The sequence below is a fragment of the Chrysemys picta genome, chromosome 21 (genome assembly GCF_011386835.1).
Source record: "Chrysemys picta bellii isolate R12L10 chromosome 21, ASM1138683v2, whole genome shotgun sequence".
Lineage (NCBI taxonomy): Eukaryota > Metazoa > Chordata > Testudines > Emydidae > Chrysemys > Chrysemys picta.
In genome coordinates this window covers 12882470-12906044 of record NC_088811.1, presented here as the reverse complement: position 1 = coordinate 12906044, position 23575 = coordinate 12882470, and the positions used below count along the sequence as shown (strand labels likewise).

At 38.8% G+C, this 23575-nt stretch overlaps 1 protein-coding gene across 17 annotated transcripts in view; it reads right to left on the bottom strand.

Annotated features, from left to right (window-relative positions):
* The window catches only part of VPS13D (vacuolar protein sorting 13 homolog D), a 192412-nt gene that overhangs the window by 100422 nt on the left and 68415 nt on the right, over positions 1-23575 (bottom strand). For 10 of the 17 annotated variants that reach the window (XM_065575036.1, XM_065575035.1, XM_065575034.1 and 7 more), the window contains 13 exons: positions 21897-22002; positions 21242-21463; positions 20244-20379; positions 19071-19118; positions 13902-14052; positions 12169-12379; positions 10244-10491; positions 8956-9147; positions 8124-8250; positions 6208-6350; positions 1761-1891; positions 971-1146; positions 211-334 (listed from right to left, as the gene is read on the bottom strand). In XM_065575036.1, coding sequence (XP_065431108.1) covers positions 211-334; positions 971-1146; positions 1761-1891; positions 6208-6350; positions 8124-8250; positions 8956-9147; positions 10244-10491; positions 12169-12379; positions 13902-14052; positions 19071-19118; positions 20244-20379; positions 21242-21463; positions 21897-22002 — 2015 coding nt within the window. The remainder of the gene's footprint in view (positions 1-210; positions 335-970; positions 1147-1760; positions 1892-6207; positions 6351-8123; positions 8251-8955; positions 9148-10243; positions 10492-12168; positions 12380-13901; positions 14053-19070; positions 19119-20243; positions 20380-21241; positions 21464-21896; positions 22003-23575) is intronic. The other 7 variants (XM_065575040.1, XM_065575041.1, XM_065575048.1 and 4 more) reach the window with 1 other exon arrangement.

The following is a 23575-nucleotide window of genomic DNA, read 5'->3' as shown; positions in this document are numbered from 1 at the left end:
GATGCTTTCTAATAAGAAGCTCAGTAACACAAACTTGTTCTGAAAACTAAAGATTTTAATGCTGAAATATACGAACGCTTCTCACTATGTGAACTTTCCGATCACTTCACTGGGCAAACTGGTGCAGCTCTTTTACAGAATAGTTGAGAATACATCAAGTACACACAATTAAAATTGTTTTTACTTTTCAATGGATCTATAGCTTTTTACCTTGGAAAAATTGTCTATGCGAAAAGGAGGAGGTAACTGATCAGTGTCACCAAATGAGATGCGGTACGTGGCTCCTCGAAGGGTAATTTCAACTCGTAAAAAGTAACATTTTCCGAGAGTGTCTCTGCAGAACATTAACAAAGCACCACAATACATTTAAAGCATTTATAAACTGGAGCTATAAACTAGTATCTAGGTCAGCATTGTGTAACCAATGTTGCATCAATTAGTCAAACAATTACTGGAACAGTTTAGGCATATATTTAAAAAGGTACAGTAGAAAAATAACGTAATCTAATCCTCCAGCTAAACAACTTGCTTGGGCAGGACTTCCCCAAGGTAAGTGCAATCATTCATTATTTCTTTTATGCAATTCTGTTTGGATTGTTAAATTGCGCTCATCACCATGATACGTGTAAGCTGAATCATCTCCATGTTGATAAAATCCTTGGACTTTAACACTGTAGTACATTTCACACACACACACACACACACACACACACACACACACACACCCCATGTAGTCTATTTCCCAACAAATAGCAAATGTACACAAGCATTCACAGCTCTTTTAATTAAGATACTTAACAATCCACCAGTCAGAAAGTATCTGCTTTTCACATTAAACCAATGAAAACCAGGTCAAACACAAGCGAAGCAGACATCTGACTTGTTATTGTAGTCACAAGTTTAGACATTTGCTTCTTTATCAGACGCAGAAGACAACTTTAAATATATATCATCCATGTACAGTAACTACCTCATATTGATATGGAAAGAGCTATTTTTGTTGACTTCAAAACCCCCAGACCAAACACAGTTTGGAACCTCCATTAGCCGTACGCATAATAATTGATCATAATCATTACGTGGCCAGTGAAACACAACGCTGGAACCAGGAAGAGTGGAGATATAGCCATCAGGATTTGAGGTACCCTAATAACAGAAAGACAGGCAGTAACATCACCACCACCTTAAAAACAATACACTACAAACAATCTGTACAGACCGTGAAATTTGAATGAAGCAATTTTTTCATGAAATGAATGATAGCAATTAGATACACAGGAAAATATATTCTCATAACCAAGTATTAATAGCAGTTTATATTTTCACATCAACTTTCATCCTGAAGCATCTCCAAATAATTTATTTATTTTTATATATAGATATAGATATATATAGCAACATTGCAATGGCATCACTTCTTGAATGGAGGGGACCAGAACCTATTGTCACAGAATGTCTTGCACAAGGATAGGGGGCGGGGATATTTTGGGAAAGGGCACACGTACAAACCCCTATTTCTTTAAAAAGAATCACAGGATTTTTAATGTGCATACAAATTATATAGGAGCTAATTTTTCAAGGTCTGATCCAACAGCCTGACAAGAAACTCAGATATATATAATTCAGAACGGCAGAATCAACACTATTGGGATTTTACCTTATGATAATTACACTTCCCCTCCTTTAAAGATAATCTTCTATGAAATATGTTTACGCTATTAAAAAATATGAAATATTTGCTAGTAGAAAAGTAGTCTTACCTGACCTCTGGCAAATTCCCGTTGAGCAAAGGCAAGCTTGTGTGATGATTTATTATCTAATAGGTAACGGGGTGCAAATGTTACCATGCAAGTGTCAATATAACGACCTCTGCCCTTCTTAACATCAATACCTAATAAGAAGAAATAGTCTGTTAAAAATAAAAATATCTACTGTCTGAAAAAAATATTTAGTATAAGAAATGTAAACTTTAAAAATAATGTTTCTCCGACGCAATGCATATGTTCTACAGCTTGCACATATTTTAAACAGAAATAGTAAACAAAATCTGGTTTATATAATGCCATCTGCTATACTTTTTTATTGTCTATAAAGTGGAACGTAGTAGTTTAGTCTTGTCAGCATTATAGATGGCACAAGAATAGCTTGGGGTCCTTTTCAGAAGTTATGTTTATTTTCCTCTTCAAAAGAACGGTCCAAACCACTTTCAGTTGGAGCCTTAGGGGTGTGAAGTAAGTCACCAAGAGCTCCTCAAATCATGAAAACCAGGTACATGAACACTGATAGGCAAATACCAATACTACTGAACACCCCAGAAGTTCCTCAAAACACTTCGGGGGGAAAAGCACTTCATTGTGAAAATTCAGCCTGAGGTTTCAATGAATGGTAGAGTTCTGAAGAAGGAGGAATAATTGTGTCCTTGGGGCACTGACAAGAAGTAAGTAGTCATGCTCTCCCATTCCTTTTACTGGCTTACCTAGGTTGCTCTGCAGCAATTTCTTAGAGATTGGTAAAATAGGACTACACTGCAGTTCAAACTCGGTGAGCCAGAATCATGTTTAAACAAGGCATTAAAGGATCTGGGTGAAAGACAGTGAGTCAAGGCAGAGCCTAACAACAAATTGCCAAAATAAAATTTTCATCCCATAAAATTCAGTGGGTTGCTTGACCCTTAGGCACCAAAAACGAAGCATTATATCCAAATTGCTGATTACTGAGTTCTATCACCCTTTGGGCCTCCCTGCCTTTAGTGAATTATCTGTCCATCCCCCCCCACAATGAACTTTTCTTTCAAACAGCTGCTTTAGTGGCTCTTCTCTTCCATCCAATATTCCTCCCCCCTGATTCCAGAAGGTAAAAATGCCTTTAGGTAAAAGTGAAAAATTATATGAACAACACGAGAAAGGAGAAACACCCTGGAAACAGACATGGAGTAAAACAAAAAGAAAAAAAAAAGGAGACAAAAAAAGAGAGGTTTGGAAACAAAAGCACCTATAAATACCCAACATGAAAAACACCCAGGCAGTATATGGCATAGAAGCTACAGTAGAGACATTCAAAAGAAATTCAGGAAGTATGCAACAGTGCCTGTAGCGGGAGTCAAAATGGTGCTTTGAAAACTACTATATAAGTGTAAATATGTAAACATAGGAAGCCTGAAAGGACAGTTTGCAAACAGAGTTCACAGAAACTAGGGTTACCATACGTCCGGATTTTCCCGGACATGTCCGGCTTTTGGGGGCTCAAATCCCCGTCCGGGGGGAAATCCCCAAAAGCCGGGCATGTCCGGGAAAATCGGGAGGGCTCGGTGGTGCTCGGCCGGGGCCGGCGGTGCGGGGCCGGGGGCATGGTGCCGGGCCGGGAACCAGGGGCGCAGTGCCGGGCCAGGGTCACAGTGCCGGGCCGGGCGTGGGGCTGGACGGGGAGCCGGGCCCGCGGGGCCGGGGAGCCGGTCAGCCGGGCCGGCGGGGAGCCGGTCAGCCGGGCCGGCGGGGAGCCGGGAGCCGGGCCTGCGAGGCCGGGAGGTGCGCCGGGCCGCCGGGGGCCGGCCAGCAGTGCTGGGCGGGCCGGGGGTGGTCGGCCGGGGCCGGCACCCCAGGGCCCGAGCCGACCCAGGCTGGAAACGCCGGGGGGCCAGCCTGGGCCGCGCCTCCTCCCCCCACACCCCTCTTACCTGCTTCAGGCTTCCCGCGAATCAAATATTCGCGGGAAGCAGGGGAGGGGGCGGAGACTTTGGGGAGGGGGCGGGGCTGGGGGCGGGGCTGGGGGCCGTGGAGTGTCCTCCATTTGGAGGCACAAAATATGGTAACCCTAACAGAAACTCAAAGCGCACTGAGGAAATACAAAATAAAAAATAGCTCAGATAACTCACACTGTCATTGCTTGGAGAGCACATTTTAATTACTATAGTTGCAATTCCAAATAATTCAAGTATTCCTATGGAACTTCTTTTCAATAATACTTTATTCAGTTCTTTTCCGCTATACCCCCCAAAACTAAGAACTTCTGCTTCCTTTATTTTCCTTAGGATTTCAGCTTCTACCACTATCAATACCAGCATGTGCTAACATGCTTCTCTGAAAATCCTTCATGTACACTGAATCAGAAAACCTAGCCAGTGGTGCAGTTCCTTAGGCTAAAATCAACAAGCCTGATGCAAGCAAATAATGTACTACAAATTTGAAATGTGGACTAATTTAATCTATATTCTCTCACCCAATTTGACAGCACACATATACAAGGTTAACTACATCATCATATGAAAGTTCCAAGTCACACACTAGCAAAAAAACCTACATACTGGCAAAGCCTGTTTTTATATTAAGGACCCAAAAGTCCAATGAAGCCAAAATTTTAGCTATTTACTTTCTCCCTCTGTTTATTAGACTAAATGTGTAAAATTGACTCTGGTAAATTTACATCATCAATTATAATTTGTGGCAACTTGTTTTGACACCAAGGAATGGGTAATTTGTCTCATGCCTTAGTAGTTAACATTGCAGCAAGATTCCTACAATGCATCAGGAGAAAAGGTCCAAATAATGTAAGATTTATACTTCAAAGATATGTTATTTGCAATGCAAAACTACCACCACAGTTTTGCTCAATGCTCTTTTAAAGACAACTACTTTGGGAAATGTACCAGCCTGTTATGTTTTCCATTAGCTGAAATAATATTCCTGAACAGCCCCGCCTTGTTAATATATGACCTGTGCTGTCTTGCTTCATACGCTGCAACAAATGAAGTTCTGAACCTGAAACATGGCCCCAGAGAGAAAAACCTCTCTATTCAGAGGGTGGGGCAAACATCTTTTCATTAAAAGGAAAAACTGACACACCCCAAATGTTAGGGTCAGATCAAGATGGATTACTTTCTGTTATACACACAGTGTCAACAAGGTTTATGCGGCCGCTCAGATTGCATTTCAGTAGTACTGCAGTCTGTTCATACTAGAAACCTTGAAGTGTTAATGGAGATTTCGGTCTCATATGCCACAGGGGCCGAGGATCAGACCCACAAGATGTTACTCTAGTTCTACATTCTTAACAAAAGGTCAGAAGCTGAGCTTTCTTTGGTAGGATCTGGCCTGTTCCTGTGCAACGTCTATTAACAGAAATGAATACAATGAAGTTGCTGGGACTGTGATGTTTAGAAAGAGGCTAGTCAGAAATGATCTTTACAGAAAAATCAAGAAAAACAAAAATTTCCACTAAGGTTAAAATAATGGAGCAGGAGCCTTAGGCCTAGAGAAAGAGATAAATCAAATTTCTCTTCAGTCCTATGAAAGCATCCCTAGACTGCTGAAGGAAAGGAGAGATGGATGCATTTCCTTCAGGGTTTTTTTTAGACTGTTTTTTTAAATTGGTATTTGAATGACTATATCTATAAAATTCATTTATTCCTCTGACAAATGTAAGCAGTTTAAATTCTGTTCAAAACTTGGAGTGGATTACCTGGCCATTCATTTTTACAAATTAACTAACAAAGCACATACTTACATGTTTTAAGACATACATGGATGTTTTTCAGATAGGTTAGATCAGAAGTTATCAGAAAAGAGACTATGAAGAAAAATGGAAGCTGCTGAGTTTTTTTGAAAATCTGAGCTTGGTAATTATAAGTAACACCACATAGCATTTTTAAGCACTTTACCCTCTTTATTCTTACAACACTCTTGAGGGGTAAATACAGTAGGTATTATCATTTTACGGATAGGGTAACTCAGGTAAAGTTCAAGATATTGCTCAAGGCCACAAAAGATATCCATGTCACAGTTAGGATTAGAACACAAGAATTCCAGACCCCTGGTCCCTGTGTTCAGATTATACCACTTTCTTATTGTATTAACCTTTCCCAGTTAGAGACTTGTTTTTATATCCCATTAGGCCATGGGTATAATGAGTTTAGTAGCCTAAATCTGTCTCGTCACAAGAGCACTGCATAATTCAATGGAAAAAAACTTGACATAATTCACATTAGGAACTCCCTTTTCACTGAATAATGAAGTTATAGATGAAGTTACGTGCAGGGAAGCTTGCTCCCCAAACGTCTTTATAGTCACTGCAGTATTTGAGAGACCGAGAGTATGTATGTGTGGTTTGTTCGCAGAGGTAGAGGAAGAAAATTAATTTCTTACTGTTATACGGAGGCAAATGGTGGCTGCACCATTTCTGTAATATTTAACAAATTGATCCATGATTACATACCAATGTTATAAATCAGGCCAGGTCGGTTTCCCTGCTGGATCACTTTAAGGGCTCGGACACCGCTGCCTCCATCCAGTGAGAATCCCTGACACCAGCCAGGCATACCTTTGGGATGGATTCCTTTCCCAATTCGCATTGTACAACTATGGGTAATGAAAGAACATGCTGATTTACTCATCTAAATAAAGGGTTAAGTATCAGAACAATACTTTGGTGATTTTTCTACTGAACCTAGATGTATTCAGACTGTATACACTAACAAAACTATTACAACTACAAGCAAAATCTCTTGCCTAGTAATAATACATTACATATTTTAGCATGTTTTATCTAAAATTCTTTAAGCATTTTGCAAACATTAATGAAAACTCAATGGCCATAGGAGATAGGCATTAACAACACTATTTTTCAGGTGGGTAAACTGAGGCAAGGAGAGGCTCAGTGATTTGAATAATTTTTTTTAGAAGTAAAATATCTATGTGACTATAAACAAATTTCAAATCACATTTTCCTAAAATTAGCAACCAACTTGGTATTTTTACCTTCTGTTTATAATTTTTTTTCATGGCAGAACAGTTACACCTCTTAATAATCAACAAATCTAGGTTTCCTTTCAATAATAATAATCACCACCACAACTACCAAGGTTTTATATAGCACTATTCATTAGCAGAACTCAAAGCATTTGAAGAAGCTGTGATGTGCTCAATAAAATATTGCACATTTTTCTTCCTCAGATTAGGTTCAACTTAATATTAGAGAAGTCCTATTTCTCAGACCACATCACAAAAATCACAATTGGCAGTATCCATTAACTTTCTGACAATCTCAACAGAAGGGCCTAGGAATTAAAATAGGCTTGAAGAGACCAAACTGGATTATTCATTTTTTTTTAAATAAGTCTTGATTTTTTTCAATATACATTTTCAACAATCATTAAGAATGGTCATTAAAGAGTGAATCATGTTTCCAGAGGGCAATCCATTAAGAAATCTCCTGACAGACTGCTGTAACTATACATGGAGATCGATGATCAGCGGATCCATGTAGTAGCAGATTCTCCCAAAGAACAACTACAGGAAGCCTGTGCTGAGATTAACCCTGATGCGTCATGGAGTTTAACGGCTCCAAAATCCTGCCATTCCCTTGTGCATCAGAAACATAGCAGTTCTGCTGCAGGTAGTAGCCAACTCGTATATGAAATGGGTAGTTTGGGGCAGTTTTTGAGGCTGATGGATATGTTCACAATAAGAAGTCAAAATAGGTGGGAAAAATCAGCAAAGAACTGAGCTATAAGTCATTGAAGCAGTAATAAGCCACCACAAATTACAAAAACTCCTCAATTTTCCTTTTTTGCTGTTAAATATTTTCAGTATATTTAAATTTGTATTTTTATAAATATATATTCGTGTGTGTACATATGTATATAATTGAAAACTGTCCCTGGTTTTTGACAAGTTCAGTCAAATAATTTGTTAAATTCAAACACAGAAGGTAGACTTTTTTAAAAACACACTTTGAGTAATTGTTTGATGTTTATATAACGTGCCTTTATGTCTTTTTATGCTAGTCAAATTATTTTAGTTATAGTAAGGACATTATCAGAGTGAGCAGTCTGGTAAATTTCCTCAGGGAAAAGAGACTTTGGATTTTCTTGCTTTACCAAGTTAGGAAAAGAAGCATGATTTCCTACATGTAAAATAAAACTAGCCAACCAAATGGTTAGTTTTCAGTATCAAATGTCTAAATAGTGAGTAAGCTCATTTCAATATCTCAAACTAAACACCTTACCACATCATCCTGCCAATGAAGGATTTTTCCTACAGGATATTCATACTTAAATATCAGCACCAGACCCTTTCAATAATTATTTTCATTCTTTGTAAGCATTTTTCCTTCCCATCAACATTACTTACAAGTTTGCCTGTTCTTTGTCAGCATAACAGAAGAGAAGCGGGCTCAGGCTTCTAGCAAGCTCATGTTCTTCAAACTGACCTGCAGCATCTGTCTTTGCATTGTCCTGTCTGAAGATCAGTGGTAACCCTTTAAGCAAAAATAATCATAAATTAAACTTTAATTTATACTCAAATTTAAAACAAAAATATACTTCGTTCAGGAGCAGGTATTATATTACTAGTTGTGAAAATGGGAACAATAGCAGCAATTTTAAAGTTTAAGAACAATTTAATTTTATGTAATATGTAACCCACTGGTCAGCACATTCCACTCTGTGTCTGATCCACACAGGATATGAGATTGTTACAACTCCAAGCTACACAGCCTGGCTTTTTAGTTCAAGCTGCAGAGTCTGATGCTTTCAGCTCTAGAGTTCTCTGCTTCATACCCTTGTAAATTGGCCAAGATGGCACTATCACAATACGATTATTGCTTTAGACTTCTCTTACTTGATGAAGGTTCTTCAGTGTTTGAAACATAAATTCTGTATCAGTTTATTTTGATGTATACAGAGCCTAACCAAGGCTCTAACTTAGGCACCTTATTAAATTTAAAAATGCATAACTACCAAGTTTTAAAATCTTCATTGCAACAACTCTTAATTGTTTACAAGACCTTCACAATGAGAATGGATATTTGCTATTTGATGAAGCCTATTTTCTGCAACTTCATTTCCTTTAATGCATTTTCAAAAGCTTTACCTGGCTGCACAGCAAATCAATACTAAATGTCATCCTCATTTCCAGGTGAGTGACTGTCGGTAGTAGTTATGAACAGCTAAGTTAAACATACCTGTTTTGTTAATTAGCCAATATGGAGCAGAAATGAATATTTTTAGAGACCCTTCAGCTCGACATACAATCCTTATGGTTAGATTTAGTTGTCGCTTGTTGACATCATACAATCGCATTCGGACCATATAGTTTTGTGTCCCAGGAGGAATCAACAACTCCTTGCACAGTGGAAAATTTTCCAAGGACACTCCTAAAAAACAAACACACACAAAAAAAACGTTCTCCTGACTGTTCTAAGAGTCAAGGCTTCCTGAATTATTTTGTACAGCTTTCTCTGATTTTACTTCCTTATAAAAACTACCTGTTTAACTTTCAAACATGAGCTAAGAAGTTACTGTGATCACAGTCCTCAAACTAAATCTCAAATGATAGATATATGCCTTGTGCAGGCCCTCTGTTCAGCTTCAGTTTCCTCCTACTCCCAGTATTTCTCCAAGACCTCCACAGTTTGTTGGCCTGAAACAATTACTTCCACCTTGCAAGACTAATGTGGGGCCCAGATGACTCTCTACCAACGCCTCCCCTTTGAGTTTTGTACGCTCTGAAAGTCTTCAAACCCCTACCAGTGAGAGGTACACTAATCATCCCAGCTACTCAAACCCTATCAAATCCCCCTGGTAACAAGTGCCCACAAACGGACATTACCCACTCATTTGACAGAGCCTTTAATGATATGTCTACACAGCAACTAGACACCAGTGGCTGGCCTTCCAGTCTTGGGCTGGAGCCCAGGCTCTGGGACCCTTCCACCTCACAGGGTGCAAGAGCCCAGGCTCCACCCCGATCTGTAAGTCTACACAGCAATGAAACAGCCCTGCACCCTGAGCCCAAGTCGGCTGGCACAGGGCAGCCATGGGCGTCTAACTGCTGTGTAGACATATCCTAACACTCCAAGATGTTGCATGGAGGCTACAAGAAAGCCCACAGATGTTTTACACTGTGCTTGAAAACACCAAGGCTTGTCCATGACAAGATACCATTTTGAATCTCTGACTGAAATTAAACTACACCAAACTTAAGCCACTCAAGACTCCTGTGTGGCTCCTTTTTGGCAATATTTTCTCTGTGTATGGGGAACAAAGGGGAAGAGGTGAGGGAAAAGGGGAACAAGTGTGTGTTTGATGAACAATTTCATAAGAAATGCTGCAACCCAATGAAAACATCACATCGTATTAAAAAGCTTATTTTTCTTTTTGGTGCCATCGTTGTTTGTATAACAAAACATGCAGTCATTCTGAGCTGCTCTTGTAGTAACAGCAAATAATACTACCTCTGTAATACCTTACCAAGCTCAACGTTCTGAGATGTATCAGCTGTATGCAATGCTGCCTCTTTGCCAGGTTTTAGTGTCCCATTGATTGGCATCCCTTTAACATAAAATTCGAGTTCACAAGGTAGCAAGTTACAGATTACCACAGTTGGCAGGAGATAAATGGTATGCCCAGGCTGTCTGAAAATCTGTTTAGCACTGTCAGAAAATATGTTTGAGGGCATGTAATCTGGATAATTCTCTTTCTTTATAGCCACACAAAACCTATGAAGAAAGACAGATGCGTGTGAAAAAAGAGCAATGGACTGAATGGAATAGTTGTACTTTGAATCTCGCGCCACAGTGCAATTTACACGATTCAAAACCCGTACAGCATTTAGAATGAATTCTCTATAATAAACATTTTAAACTTGATTGTAAAATACTCCAAATATTTCGCACTTATATTGACTCATCTGATACTCTCAAAACAGTTTACAAACAATTACACCTCATAACAAGTCTGTGAACTACCACACATAATTATAGTAGAATCTTCCTTAATCTACAAACTGATTATCCTCACAAAAAAGTCCTATTGCACCTCTCAACACACACTTAATAGCAAAGTGGTCTCAGAATACTAAACTTTTACTTTTACAAAATATATTACAGTACATTTACTGGTACGCTCCAAAATATTGATTATTAAAAACTAAATTATACTTGCCAAAATAAATTAAAATTGCATTCTATAATGCAACTGTATTTTTGTTTTTCTTGTCCTCCCTGCTCTAACCACTAGACAATATCGTCTTCTGGGATTTAAATTAGACAAAATAACACTTCTTCAGGTAACATGTTCTTTGGAGAGGTACTCACATCTTATAAAAATTGCTTAGCATCCTACAGTAATGACTTCAAAACAGTATATATTTTTTAAATCTGAACTATAAAGTGTTGGCTTTATGAAATGATAACTATTCACTAAGCAAAGGTCATTTTCCTATTTTTAGGAATGTTATATATAAAGCCTCAAGAGACAAGGTGGGTGATATAATATCTTTTAGTGGACCAACTTCTGATGATGAGAGAGAGAAGCTTTTGAACCACACAGAGCTCTTCTTCAGGTCTGGGAAAGGCCAAACAAGTTGATGGCATCCATACCTGTATCAAACTAAGGAATTATGAGATACCATGTAGTGTTCATTATGTGTTGACATTATGGGGATTAAAACCAAGTACTTATTATTTTGGACAATGCACTTGGACCGTAAACAACAATCCTGCATTGGCAGAAAGACAGACTAGGTAACCTAATTCCCATCTCTAATTTCTATTATTTGATTTTATTACATTAAAGGTTAATAGAGTAGTTGTTTTGTAATTTTACACTTTTGCTATAGGGATGGTCAAGAACAGGAAGAACCACCATTTTGGTCTTATGACAGAAACTTTTAAAAAGCCTCTAATGCTTTACTAACTGTTTTCTGGTTCTTAAGAAGATTCTGTACACTTCTGATGTCAGCAAAGAAAAAAGTATCACAGCCAAACTAATGCCAATTTCTGCTTACTGCACCTGTAGTGACTGTAGGAAGTTGGGAGAGTGATTTGTGGTTCCCTACCCTTGTACATCCAGCCACAGCTTGTGGGATTGGGATGGAGACATAATGCTCTTCCCTCCAGCCATCATAGCAGGGCCCATTTTCTATTTTTAAATACTCTGATGGATATGACCTCATATCCCATCTAATCTTCCTTGTATAATTACAGTGTAGTCACACTTAAACACCTCATATTATACTTAAGGTGTCAAACAAAACTCTACAAAGATTTATCTCTGAACAACCTCTTTCCTATTCCACTTTAGCTTTTTCTACTACTACTTACTTTCACATTAATTCACCTATCAATAACTGGTAAGTTATAGCAAAATATTTAGCCTTATAAGGTCATAATTACCTGAAAAATCGGCTGTTTTCAGACTCCATCGAATGGCACTCTCGTTTGCTGCTACATACCTCTGCTGCCTTCTGCACATTAGTCCAATGAATGGGAGTCTTACAGAAAAAGACTCCCATTCCTTTTGGCCTGGCCTGCAATCGCCAAGATGTAAGGTGTAATGGAATAGCAAAGGAATCCCCTGGCATTACTGCTGGAAGCACTACAGGTTCTGCAACCAAATCCCAAAGAAAACACATGCTTCAGGTTGCATCCTTTGGTCAAACTATAAATAATTTCTTCAGTTATAAACTTTGGACAACGCTTTTAATGAAAGAAGCAATACATTTCCCATTATAAGTACTTCATCTGGTCCACACGCCAAACTGTTGTTTAAAGTGCCCCTAATAGTGAGTCAAACAGCAAGAAAGTCCTGCTTATAGAACCAGTGGGCTGATTCCTGATAAATTGGGAATGGATTAAAAAAATTAGCTAGAGTTCTAACTTTGTTTCTCTGGTTCCCTTTGTTTCTCAGGTTGCCCCATTTTAAGTGGGTGTGGAAGGAAAAGTTACTCATCTATTACTAGAGTTCTTCACGTAAATTGCCAAAATAGATCCACATTCTTGAATTACGTCTGCACACAGCGCCAAAGACCGAACCCCTCTGCCAAATTCTGACTGTTGGAGGACAGAAGGACTTTATCTCATCTGTGGCATGTTCTAGACATGGACTTATAAGGCGGTGTGGCCCTCTTGCATCCTCATCTCCTCCAATTCACCTAAGCAGCAAATTAAAACTCCCTTTGGTTCCTTCAATTTAGCTTGTTGACCATTCCCCCCTAGTTAGGGCTATTTTTTGTCAACACAAGTAGTGTTGAAATCTGTAAGGTTCCCCCCTTTTACCCTGCTCTTCTCCTCAGTCCCCCCACCCCCTCCAAGAAAAAACAAATTCAGGTGTTTTTCAGAACTTCGGTTCCAGGAATCAAACTTCATTGGGGTAATCGGTTCTGCTGCCATTATGGTGGACGCACAAGAGAATTTGGGTTAAAAACTGTTCAAGAGTGTGGATGTGAGACCACTAGATCCCAGTGCCTCAGATCTGCACTGAAATATTCCAACGTACAGAATTCATTTCTTTGCCAGTACTAGCGTTTTCCTTGCTCACGTGAAAGATGACTGTCAAATAGCTGCAATTAAAGAAAAAAGCAAGCCCTCTCTCATATGACACAAATATACTGTAAAGTCTTTCAAATGCACTTGTTTATAGAGCTCTCAAGCTGTTTGACTAAGATGATGAAAATCCTAGACGTTAGGTAAAGAATCTATTGTAGAAAACAAGCTTATGTAATTTTGACTTAAGGCAAAGAAATAAAAGAAGTCTGACTCTTCTAAACTGAAGATAAGTAAACAAAGCACAATACTTTAAGCATTCCTTTCTTCTGCTTTGAAAGAAGCTGGGGACAGGAATGTCATACTAATTTGACAATAGCATAACACAAAATTCTTGTTGTTACTTGAGATTTCGTACTTTATCCACAGGAAAAATCTCTACATAAGATTTTTAGGGAAGTCTTACTTGCTTTTATACTTTGAACCTTTTGATGGCATCTTCTAGACATTCATTTTTACTAGATAACAGGACAAAAACATTTTTGAGACAACCAAAACTGGGTCCATCATAAGTGGTTCTGACGGCAAGGTTTTTCTCACTGATATGTAGCAGGGCAGTGTAGCGATAGCGTTCTGAGACTTACTGTCAGGAGCTGAAGGGCTATCCAGCCTTAGTTCCATTGGTGTTTCCAGCCTGTTTTTCACAATCAACGCAGAGCGCACTGTAATCACCTTCCGAGCACTACCTTCCATGGTAACTTCAAATACCACACGAACTGGAGGCAATGAAGAAAACTGCAAAGCCATTTTAAAAGTTTATGTATAAGAAAATGCAATGATGATATCTAGCAAAGGAACACCCAATCTTTACAATAACTGCAGCTTGCCAGTAACCCAAGGGCCACACCTAATTTAACACATTTCATATATTTTTAAAAATACCCATAATTTTTACTTGTGCTTACATCATGTTTGATAAACACGAACTCATTATTTGGGCTCGTCAACCAACAGGAAAAAAGGAATGAAAATAAAAACACAAGGAACCCACTAGAAAGGAAGAGCAGATTTGGCCTGCTACAATCATTGCTCTTTATGAACTGCAACTCCCTATATATGGTAGCAAACAGGAAAGTGGCTGCATCCTGGGCATTCCGGAGCTAGAATGTTAAGAGCATTATTTATGCTAAACATTTTTATTTCATTTTTCATTTCTAGATTAACAAATTGTGTGTCTATATATATATATATATATATATATATATATATATATATATATAAACTCACACACACACACAATGCATTATCACAAAATCCTTAGTGACATTATAAACTTTAAAACCATTCATTTGTCCCTTCACACTACAGAAACATAAAAAATCCATACTGTATATAGACCCAAAGAAAAATTGCTACAGTAACTATTGTTTTAAGAGACTGTGCCCAGAACATGCTGACAATGTTCTTGTATTTGAGAAAGAACGGACAGTCAGTCCAGGATTTTGAACTGCCAAAAACTTTATTAAAACAATGTAAAAAAAAACAAATATAACACAATGAAATGTACATCGTTTTGCTGAAACTTGCCAGCAGCACATTCAGCAAGTCTAAGATCATAAGGAAAAACACAGAAGTATTTTATTTTTTTAAACACAGCCCCAGTTCTGGGTACAAAGTTCACAAGAAGATTTTAAATAAAACAACGGAGACACCTCAACTAAACTCACCATCCAATGAAAGCAACTCACAATACTAACCTTAGTTATGGGGTTAGTAATTAACTTGAGGTTTTCTATTTCAAAATATTATGTCCTTAAAGAAGAATTCTAAAGATTTTAAAGAGAATTATTAACAAATATAATCTTGCTATCATGTTATGCTACAGTATATTTTATTTATTTCTTAAAGTTTTGCTCTTAAATATTTCTGGTGAACTCTGAACCCAGTTCAGGTGGAAGACAAATAGTTCTGCGTTTAACCTTGTGCTCCCAGCACTGCGGACGACAACAGCAGCAGGAGAAGATGAGCAGTGCCAAGATCTCTTAGCTTCATCATTTAGGATTGTTGTTTTAAAACGGATTCAATAATAAACAAAAATACTGGCAGGGAGAAACTAACACTTCTTTTTCCTGGAATTAGTGACTCTGTCCAAGAGTCATTCAATGATCGTGTTTGAGGAGACAGTACTCTTCTATCAAAAATAGTGTTTGTCATTCTGCTATTTTTGCAGATTGATTTTTTGATAATCTGGCCAGTGTGGGTCTTTTGTGGTTATGGCGTTTGCTTTTACCAATGTTCTCTTCTGTTGCAGGTAGCTCGTATTACTACAACACCGAACACTTTCTGTAATATTTAAATCACAGGTTTATGCAGTATAGGAGAAGCCTTACTGCTCCTTTTCTAAAATACCATATTTTAGCCCCACAGGATACAATCCTCAATGGAATTAAGGACATGCTCCAAAACTCATTGTAAAGCAATAGAGAATTTCCACTAATTTCAATGGGCTTTGGATCAGGCTCTATAGAGGTAAACGTATCGACTGAAATTTCCATTCTTATGCCTCAGTCTTCCCCCATACTGAATTGTGAGCACTAAATATATCCGTTTTTAAAGAGAGTTTTATGGTGTGAAGATGTGCCCAGAACCAGTGTTCTACTTAAGACAGTAAGCTCGGTGGGTCAAGGACCTTTTTGTTATGTGTATGCAGTACCTAGAACAATCCAAGGTTGGGGCCTTTAGGTGGTACCACAATACAAATAAATAAATAAATAAATAAATAAAGGTAGAGAAAGAGTAATGTGCCATAGCAAGCAGCCTTTTCTTCTTATGCTTCTTTTGAATAGGGGTAAACATGTCAAGCAGTGCCAGCGTGGAAAAGATTTATTTTCCTTTTTAGTTTGGTGCAGATTAGGGTGTCAGAGTAGATGAGAACGAGCAGGGAAAACAGACTGCAATGCTTCTTAAAGCCGTTTCGTGATTAGTGGCGGTTCGGGAACAGCCTTCCAAGGGGAGTGGTGGGGGCAAAAACCCTAACTGGCTTCAAGACTGAGCTTGAGAAGTTTATGGAGGGGATGATATGAGACTGTGTACAATGGCATGTAGCTGATCAGCGACTGCTAGCAGCAAATATCTTCAATGGCTGATGATGGGACACTAGACGGGGAGGGGTCGGAGTTACTACACAGAATTCTTTCCCATGTGTCTCTCTGGTGGGTCTTGCACACCTGCTCAGGGTCTAACTAACTGACTGCCATATTTGGGGTTGGGAAGGAATTTTCTCCCAGGTCAGATTGTCAAAGACCCTGGGAAGTTTTCGCCTTCCTCTGCAGCATGGGGCACAGGTCACTTGCAAGTTTAAACTAGTGTAAACTGTGGATTCTCTGTAACATGAAGTCTTTAAATCATGATTTGAGGACTTCACTAACTTAGCCAGAGGTTAGGGATCTATTACACAAGTGGGTGAGTGAGGTTCTGTGGCCTGCAATATGCAGGAGGTCAGACTAGATGATCATGATGGTCTCTTCTGACAAACTCTGAGTGGTTAGTTCTCAAAAAGATTTACATTAAAACATACAGAAATGTAAATAACTACCCACTCACCTATCCCTTCTACCTTTTCAGGTACCATATCAATGCCTATAAATCTATTCCAAGAAAACTCTACCAGATGCTCCCATTATTCTTTTTTTCTCTTAGCTGACCTAAAAGTCTGCAGATCCTTTTCCATATTTAACCAAGTCAGTGCCAGAGTGAACTAGTTACAGTTCTGGACAGTCACATTTAACCAGTGCTCAGTCATCCTGGAAACTACTGGGGTCTTATTCTCCAAAAGCCTGGCACCTTATGTAATCATTTACGTCTGGGGTAGAATGACTAGTGGTGTTAAGTGTTAACATTCTGATTTGGTAGGGTTTTATATTCGCCTCACAAATATGTAACTGATGACCCACGGCAGCAGAGGGGGAGGTCTATGGTGTCTCCTTACGAAATCCCCCATCTGGGGGATGAGTTAGCATTGAGCATAGTCAGAACAAAGCAGCAAACAAGAGGACATGGGGATAGAAAGAAAGCAGAATATTTCTGGGTCAAAAAGGAAAGTCAAAGAGGAAGAAGGCTGAAAGGAACAGGATCAACAGGATATGAAACCGGAATCAAAGAAGGTGAAAACCTAGACAAGAGCTCCCAACGAAGTCTGGAATCATTTCACATATACACGAAGGTGTATATTGTCTGGGTTTCTTGGGAACTGTTTGAAATATTGGAGTGATGTTCAAGATGCTCCCTAACCCACAAAAATGCTATTTTACTAGTTTAGTGGACTCTATCAACATGAAAAAGGACATAAGTTAAAGTTCTACAAACAACTATCCACACTTGTGGTATGTGGGAGAGCTGATGTTGGTGACTCTCCATTTGAATGTTGAAGAATGATGAACAGCTTTGTTTGGTCTCCTGAATTATTACTCCATAATTATTATTGCTGTGTAGAACCCCTAATCCTTCAGAAATACAATTATTTATAAATAATCTAGTGTGCAAACAGATCAGTTCCACCCAGTGTTGCTTGAGATGATAGAGAAGCAGCAACGTGTCATGCTGTTGCAAAATTAGTATGAAATGAGGTAAGTCACACAGAAGAGTAAGGGTTGTTGGTGTTATGAAGGGTGTCCTGCAAGGACAAAATAAGTTGTTATTCCTTAGGGATCTCTTTTTTTTTTTTCCATTCTGCCTCAGAAAACAACAACTTTCCTTGCAAAGGAAATAATGGAAGACTGGAAGTGAACATACAACAGGTTCAAGGAAATAGGAGTGATTAAATCAGATGTCAAATAAATACATTGTACTCCTGGGGGAATTCTGTGTCACTGCACGCGCACAGAATTCATGTCCTGCACAGACATCTTTGCTTCCCTGCAAATGATGGGGAAGCAAAGGAAGCCGCAAGAGTGGTCATGCACCAGAGCTGTCCAGGTGAGAGATGGTGCCACTCAGGCTAGCTGACACTGCAGCTGGACACCGCCTCTTGGGTCCTAGTGCCAGTTGTCCTCCCCTTCTGTGTGTGCTGGGAGCCATCCTGTTTTCTGTACAGTGTTGAGTGCCTGCGGTGGGGCAGGGCAAAGGGGTCGGGGTGGTGGAGTGGGGGAAGAGGCAGTGGAGAAGAAAAGGGGATGGGATTGGGCAGGGGGATCATAGATTATTAGGGTTGGAAGAGACCTCAGGAGGTCATATAGTCCAATCCTGTGTTCAAAGCAGGACCAACACCAACTAAATCATCCCAGCCAAGGCTTTGTCAAGCTGGGCCTTACAAACACATTAAGTTCCTCCATACTTGGATCCTGCTGGGCTGAGCCTGCCTGCCCACATCTGGTGCAGAGGGGCAGGGCCGCGGGTGTTTCTGGGGCAGGCTCAGCCCTTGCGCTGTGTCAGGGTCGGGTGCAGCCTCCCCACCGAGTCCCTGTCCCCAGGGAAGAATGGAGGGCGGGGGTGGGCTTCAGGGTGATCTCCCACCTCCATGCAGCCAGTGGCCTATGCTCCCCATTGCCAAGCTGGAGCCTCCACATTTAATTTATTGACAAATAAAATCTGCTGAATTTTAAAATACTGTGCACAGAATTTTTATTTTTTTGGAACAGAATTCCCGCAGGAGTAACAATTATCTGATTGTGGAAGTCACAGTATCATTGCATGGATACAGTTTGCACCAAGTCTGTCAAACTGTTTATAAAGAGAGAATAATCATCACTCCATTCATAGAATTATTCTACTTTAATTAACGCATGTCTAAAGGAACAATGAAAAAATGTACTCACATAGACGTGGGGATGTATTATATTTGTTCTACTGATGGGGCTCCCAACCTAGACAAGAATAAAGTAAAACTTACCAATCAGAGTACATTGTAAACTGCTAATGTCCCTTCTAAAGTACCTCATTGCTTTGTGAGAAGCAAAGCTAAACTATAGTCAATAGTCTTCCTGATGCTCTCCATGGCTCTGGAGAGGTGTCAGGAAGATTAGTTCCAAAAAGTAAAATGTGATGGTTTCCTGTACTTTGTAGTTCTGTTGTTTTGTAACAAAGAAGAGAAGGGAGTTGCTGGAAAATGTGTCAGTATTAGAGATATATGCAGAGTAATTTCAACCACAGAGTAGTTCTTTACCACATCACCTTGTTGACATAAGCAAAAACAGATCTTATATATGGCAAGGAAATTGAGATGATACGATGGTTGCTATAATATGCAATTGTCAAGACTACTGAAAATATTTCACAGGTCCTCCACACCCAAAACTCCTGCTGAATAGTGATTTGCCCTTTGAATAATTTTATAAAATTAGAGCCAAATCCTGCCTGATGCCAAGAGACCATCAACTTTAAATTTCCCTGGGGATTCAGCAACTTGCAGCCTGGCGCCCTTCAGTTTCATTATCTACTCCTTATGCCTACAGGATTGCTTTGTCATTAGGCCCCACCAGGAATGCAAGCCTGTGGGCTGGCTCAATTACATTTTTTCATCCACAAAACAGATTTTTGTCAAAGCAACACCCCTCCAACACAACCACCCCAGACTTATACAAAATTGTCAAGATAGTTTATTTTCAATCAATTAACCATGGAAGGCAGACCTAATAAGCCTGCAATAGAGGAACAGGACATTGGAGCAATGTTGATGGGATTCATAATTTTAATCAATCCATGACACCTTCACTAATGCAATATTTCTGTCATTCTAAGCCTCGATGCTCTGTTGAGCACAGACTAACTGTGATAACTACTGAATGTATGTTATTTTTGCAATGTGTAAAACCGTCAGCTAGTAACTGACCCAAGATCACTAAACACTCATTTTGAGCTGACTGAAGAGAAAGAAGGTCCTATCAGTGAACAGTCACTGCTTTAGAAATAAAATTTTGAAGAGAAGATTACTACCCCAAGTAAACTTTGTGAAACGATATCATTGAAATATACTCAGAATCAGAACTTACAGTAGAAGATGATGTGTTCTTGTCAGGTGCTGCATATCGGAAAAAGGTTCCAACTTTGTCTACCGACACTGGACTGACTTGTTCCCAGCCATTTACTCTCACTTGCAGCTGATGAATTCTTAGATCGTGTGTGTGCCTGTCAGTTCAGATAAAGTCAAATTATCATTAAGGCATCGTCTCGCAAAGGAAAGCCAAGACAATAATTAGAACCAATGTATGTCTGTATTTATCTGTTTTATTAAGAGAAGATTAATTCTTGACTATTCAAATGTAAAAATATAGTTTTCTATTCCAAGGATTTAAAAATGTGCTTTTAATTTAAGAGGCAATTATCCACGGTCAGCTAATACAAATTATACAAATAAAACTATAGCCCGTACGCACTGCATGCAAACCAAAAACTAAACTTGTTAAATATTTGTTAGCATCCTCTGGTTTTAAATTCAACTGCTAACCAACACGTATTCTTCACAGAGTGTGCAGACATTCAGTTAAGCAAACGGACAATTTTTTCCCCACAAGTTTCTCTAGAAATACAGGAAATACACCTCTACCCCGATACAATGCGACCCGATATAACGTGAATTTGGATATAACGCAGTAAAGCAGTACTCCGGGGGGGCAGGGCTGCGCACTCCGGCAGATCAAAGCAAGTCCGATATAACGCGGTAAGATTTTTTGGCTCCCGAGGACAGCGTTATATAGGGGTAGAAGTGTACCACTTTTTACAAAATTAAAATGAAAAAAATGATTTATACACAACTCCCATTGACATCCATGTGAATAGGTTGCTTGTCTAATGGCAGAATTTAGCCACAGATATTATACATTTGCAAGTATGTAAAAATTAAGGAAAGATTAAAAAATTGCCAAACATTAAAACAAAATCTACTGGACAGCATTCCAAAAAGTATGTTCCCGTGAATGAGTATATAAATGTGTGTTCCTGTGAATGTGTGAATAAATTCAAAAGGAAAACTGATGGTTTTCTCCTTCACCTGTGTCTTAGTTTCCCTCTGGCTTCAAATTCGAACGGAATCTCCTCACTAGTGAGAACTTCTCGCCACTCGCTGACATTGTGTGCATCATCAAGAAATGATCCATTTTCCTCAGGAACGACACCTGGACTCCCACTGTGAGATAGCGCTGCACTGTAATCAGAATCACACCAGACTAAAACTTCTATGGTATAAGTTGTTGTTCTTAATTTGTACATATTCCTGAACAAAAAGACAACTTAGCATCACAATATAGTAAAACCTGTCTTATGAGAGAAAACTAACAGCTCTGCAAAACTGTCTATCGGAGATGGTCTTTAAAAGGTTTAAAAAGAAAATCAAACATTGTACTGGCAACTTTGGGAATGCGTCAAAGTGATTAAAGGGTCATCATGATTAGAGATTTTAGTTTGTGTTAAAAAATTTAGATCCAATATGAATAAAAGTGATTTTTTTTTAAATTTATCGCAAATGTCACTATGCTTTCTCTTGACTTTATTTTAAAAAATTTTGAATTAAAAAAAAAAAAAAGTTGCCAGGAACGGCAAGATACATCAACAGAAAACAAATCTACTTTCTTATCCTTTTCCACAGCACCTGCATCACAGAAAGGCATGACAAATATTGTTACAATGAGACCATAACAGTTCTTTACCGGGTAGGGGTAGTAGTTAGGGTCGCAAACCATAGAGTGCATCCGGTGTGATTCCGCAATGCAAATGGTACAAAGGGCTGTCTGCGTTTTGGGGTCTTCATTTCAGCTATAAAAGAATAAAAGCGGGCTTTATTAAATGTATCTCACAGAAACATGTTAGGTACTGACAAAACTTGGTGGAGATTTCACAGTTATAATAAATCAGAAAGTCTAGAGAACCAAAACTGGCACAAAGTGAAAGAGAAAAAAATAGAAATATATAGCATAATAGAAATATAAAAGCATTTTTACACACACACACACACACACACACACACACACACTGCTTGTGTCAAACTGTCATCACTGGAAACTGAAGTCCTATATTCACAGAACAGGTATACAGTGAGCAAAGGAAGCTTTCCCCACACAGTCTCCCCAATCTGCATCAGCCCCAGATCAGAGGCTCTCCCTCTAGAAATGAAAAGTCAGTTCATTCGCCATGTTCATTCATTCTTTGGTGCCTCTACCAAGACTGGCAAACAAGTATCTCCACAGTGGCGGTGATTATTATGTTGACGGCTGTCCAGCTAGGAACTGGACTGAGATCTCCAACATATTTCATATATGCCCAAACACTCATGAGATGGTAACCACATACAATTACTACTACCCTGGGTTGGATTTAAGCCATCAACTAAAGAAGAAAAGCTCTGCATGACTCACTACAGATCACTGAGCCATCCAGTACCCACTTAAAAGCGATTATTAATCATTAACAATGACTGCAAGGCAGAAATATGTTGTCTGTACAGCTTAAGGTCATTTTAGATCATAAAGTAAACAAAATCAACCTGAATGCATCCAAAGAAAAAACTGGAACTGTTAAAATGTAGAACTAAAGGCTACACAAACATTGAATAATGAAGTTCATCTATCATAGCTGACCTTTTTCATGTAATAAACAGTGTGTATGTTAAGACTGTTTTATTAACAAGAGCAGATTCTATCCTGCTATTTCCTATTACATTGCATTCTGTCAACTAAGGCTATTGTCATAACAGGATATTGGTTCTGACTGACAAAAACAAATGGTCAACTTCAAAGATGTGTTGTGTTTTTGTTTTGTTTTTTTGAGAAAAGTGGCTGCTCACTAGATTTAATCATTAGGAAAACATCACTAGAACAAAATGGTTTTAAAAAAATATAAAGGCACGAAGCCGAATATATTGCTCAGCATACATTTTTCTAAAATGTGAAAGTCAGAAAAAGAGCACAATATTTTAACTATTGTCTTTCACTGCCCTCCGGCGGTGAACGGATTCATGAAATGGCAACACAGAAATTAAATATCATAATAATTGACAATCATTTATCTATTTTCAAATATAAATGATTGTTTCTAATGATTAATCATTGCCTTTATTTTAAGATGAAAATCCATATAAATACAGGTACTTCCATAATTCAGTATTTCTCATATTCTGAGGACTTATTCTCCCACCACGACATACAGGCAGTAGTTACTGAGTTCAGCAGGACTTATTTGTATCCTGAAGCAGGTCTCTAGTTTTCTAGATCTACTGGGGCAGATCCTCAGCAGGTGTAAGTTGTCACAGCTCCTATGACTTTAATGAAGTTATGACAATTTATAGCTACTCAGAATCTGTCCCACGAAATACAGGAATTTCTTAGTGGAT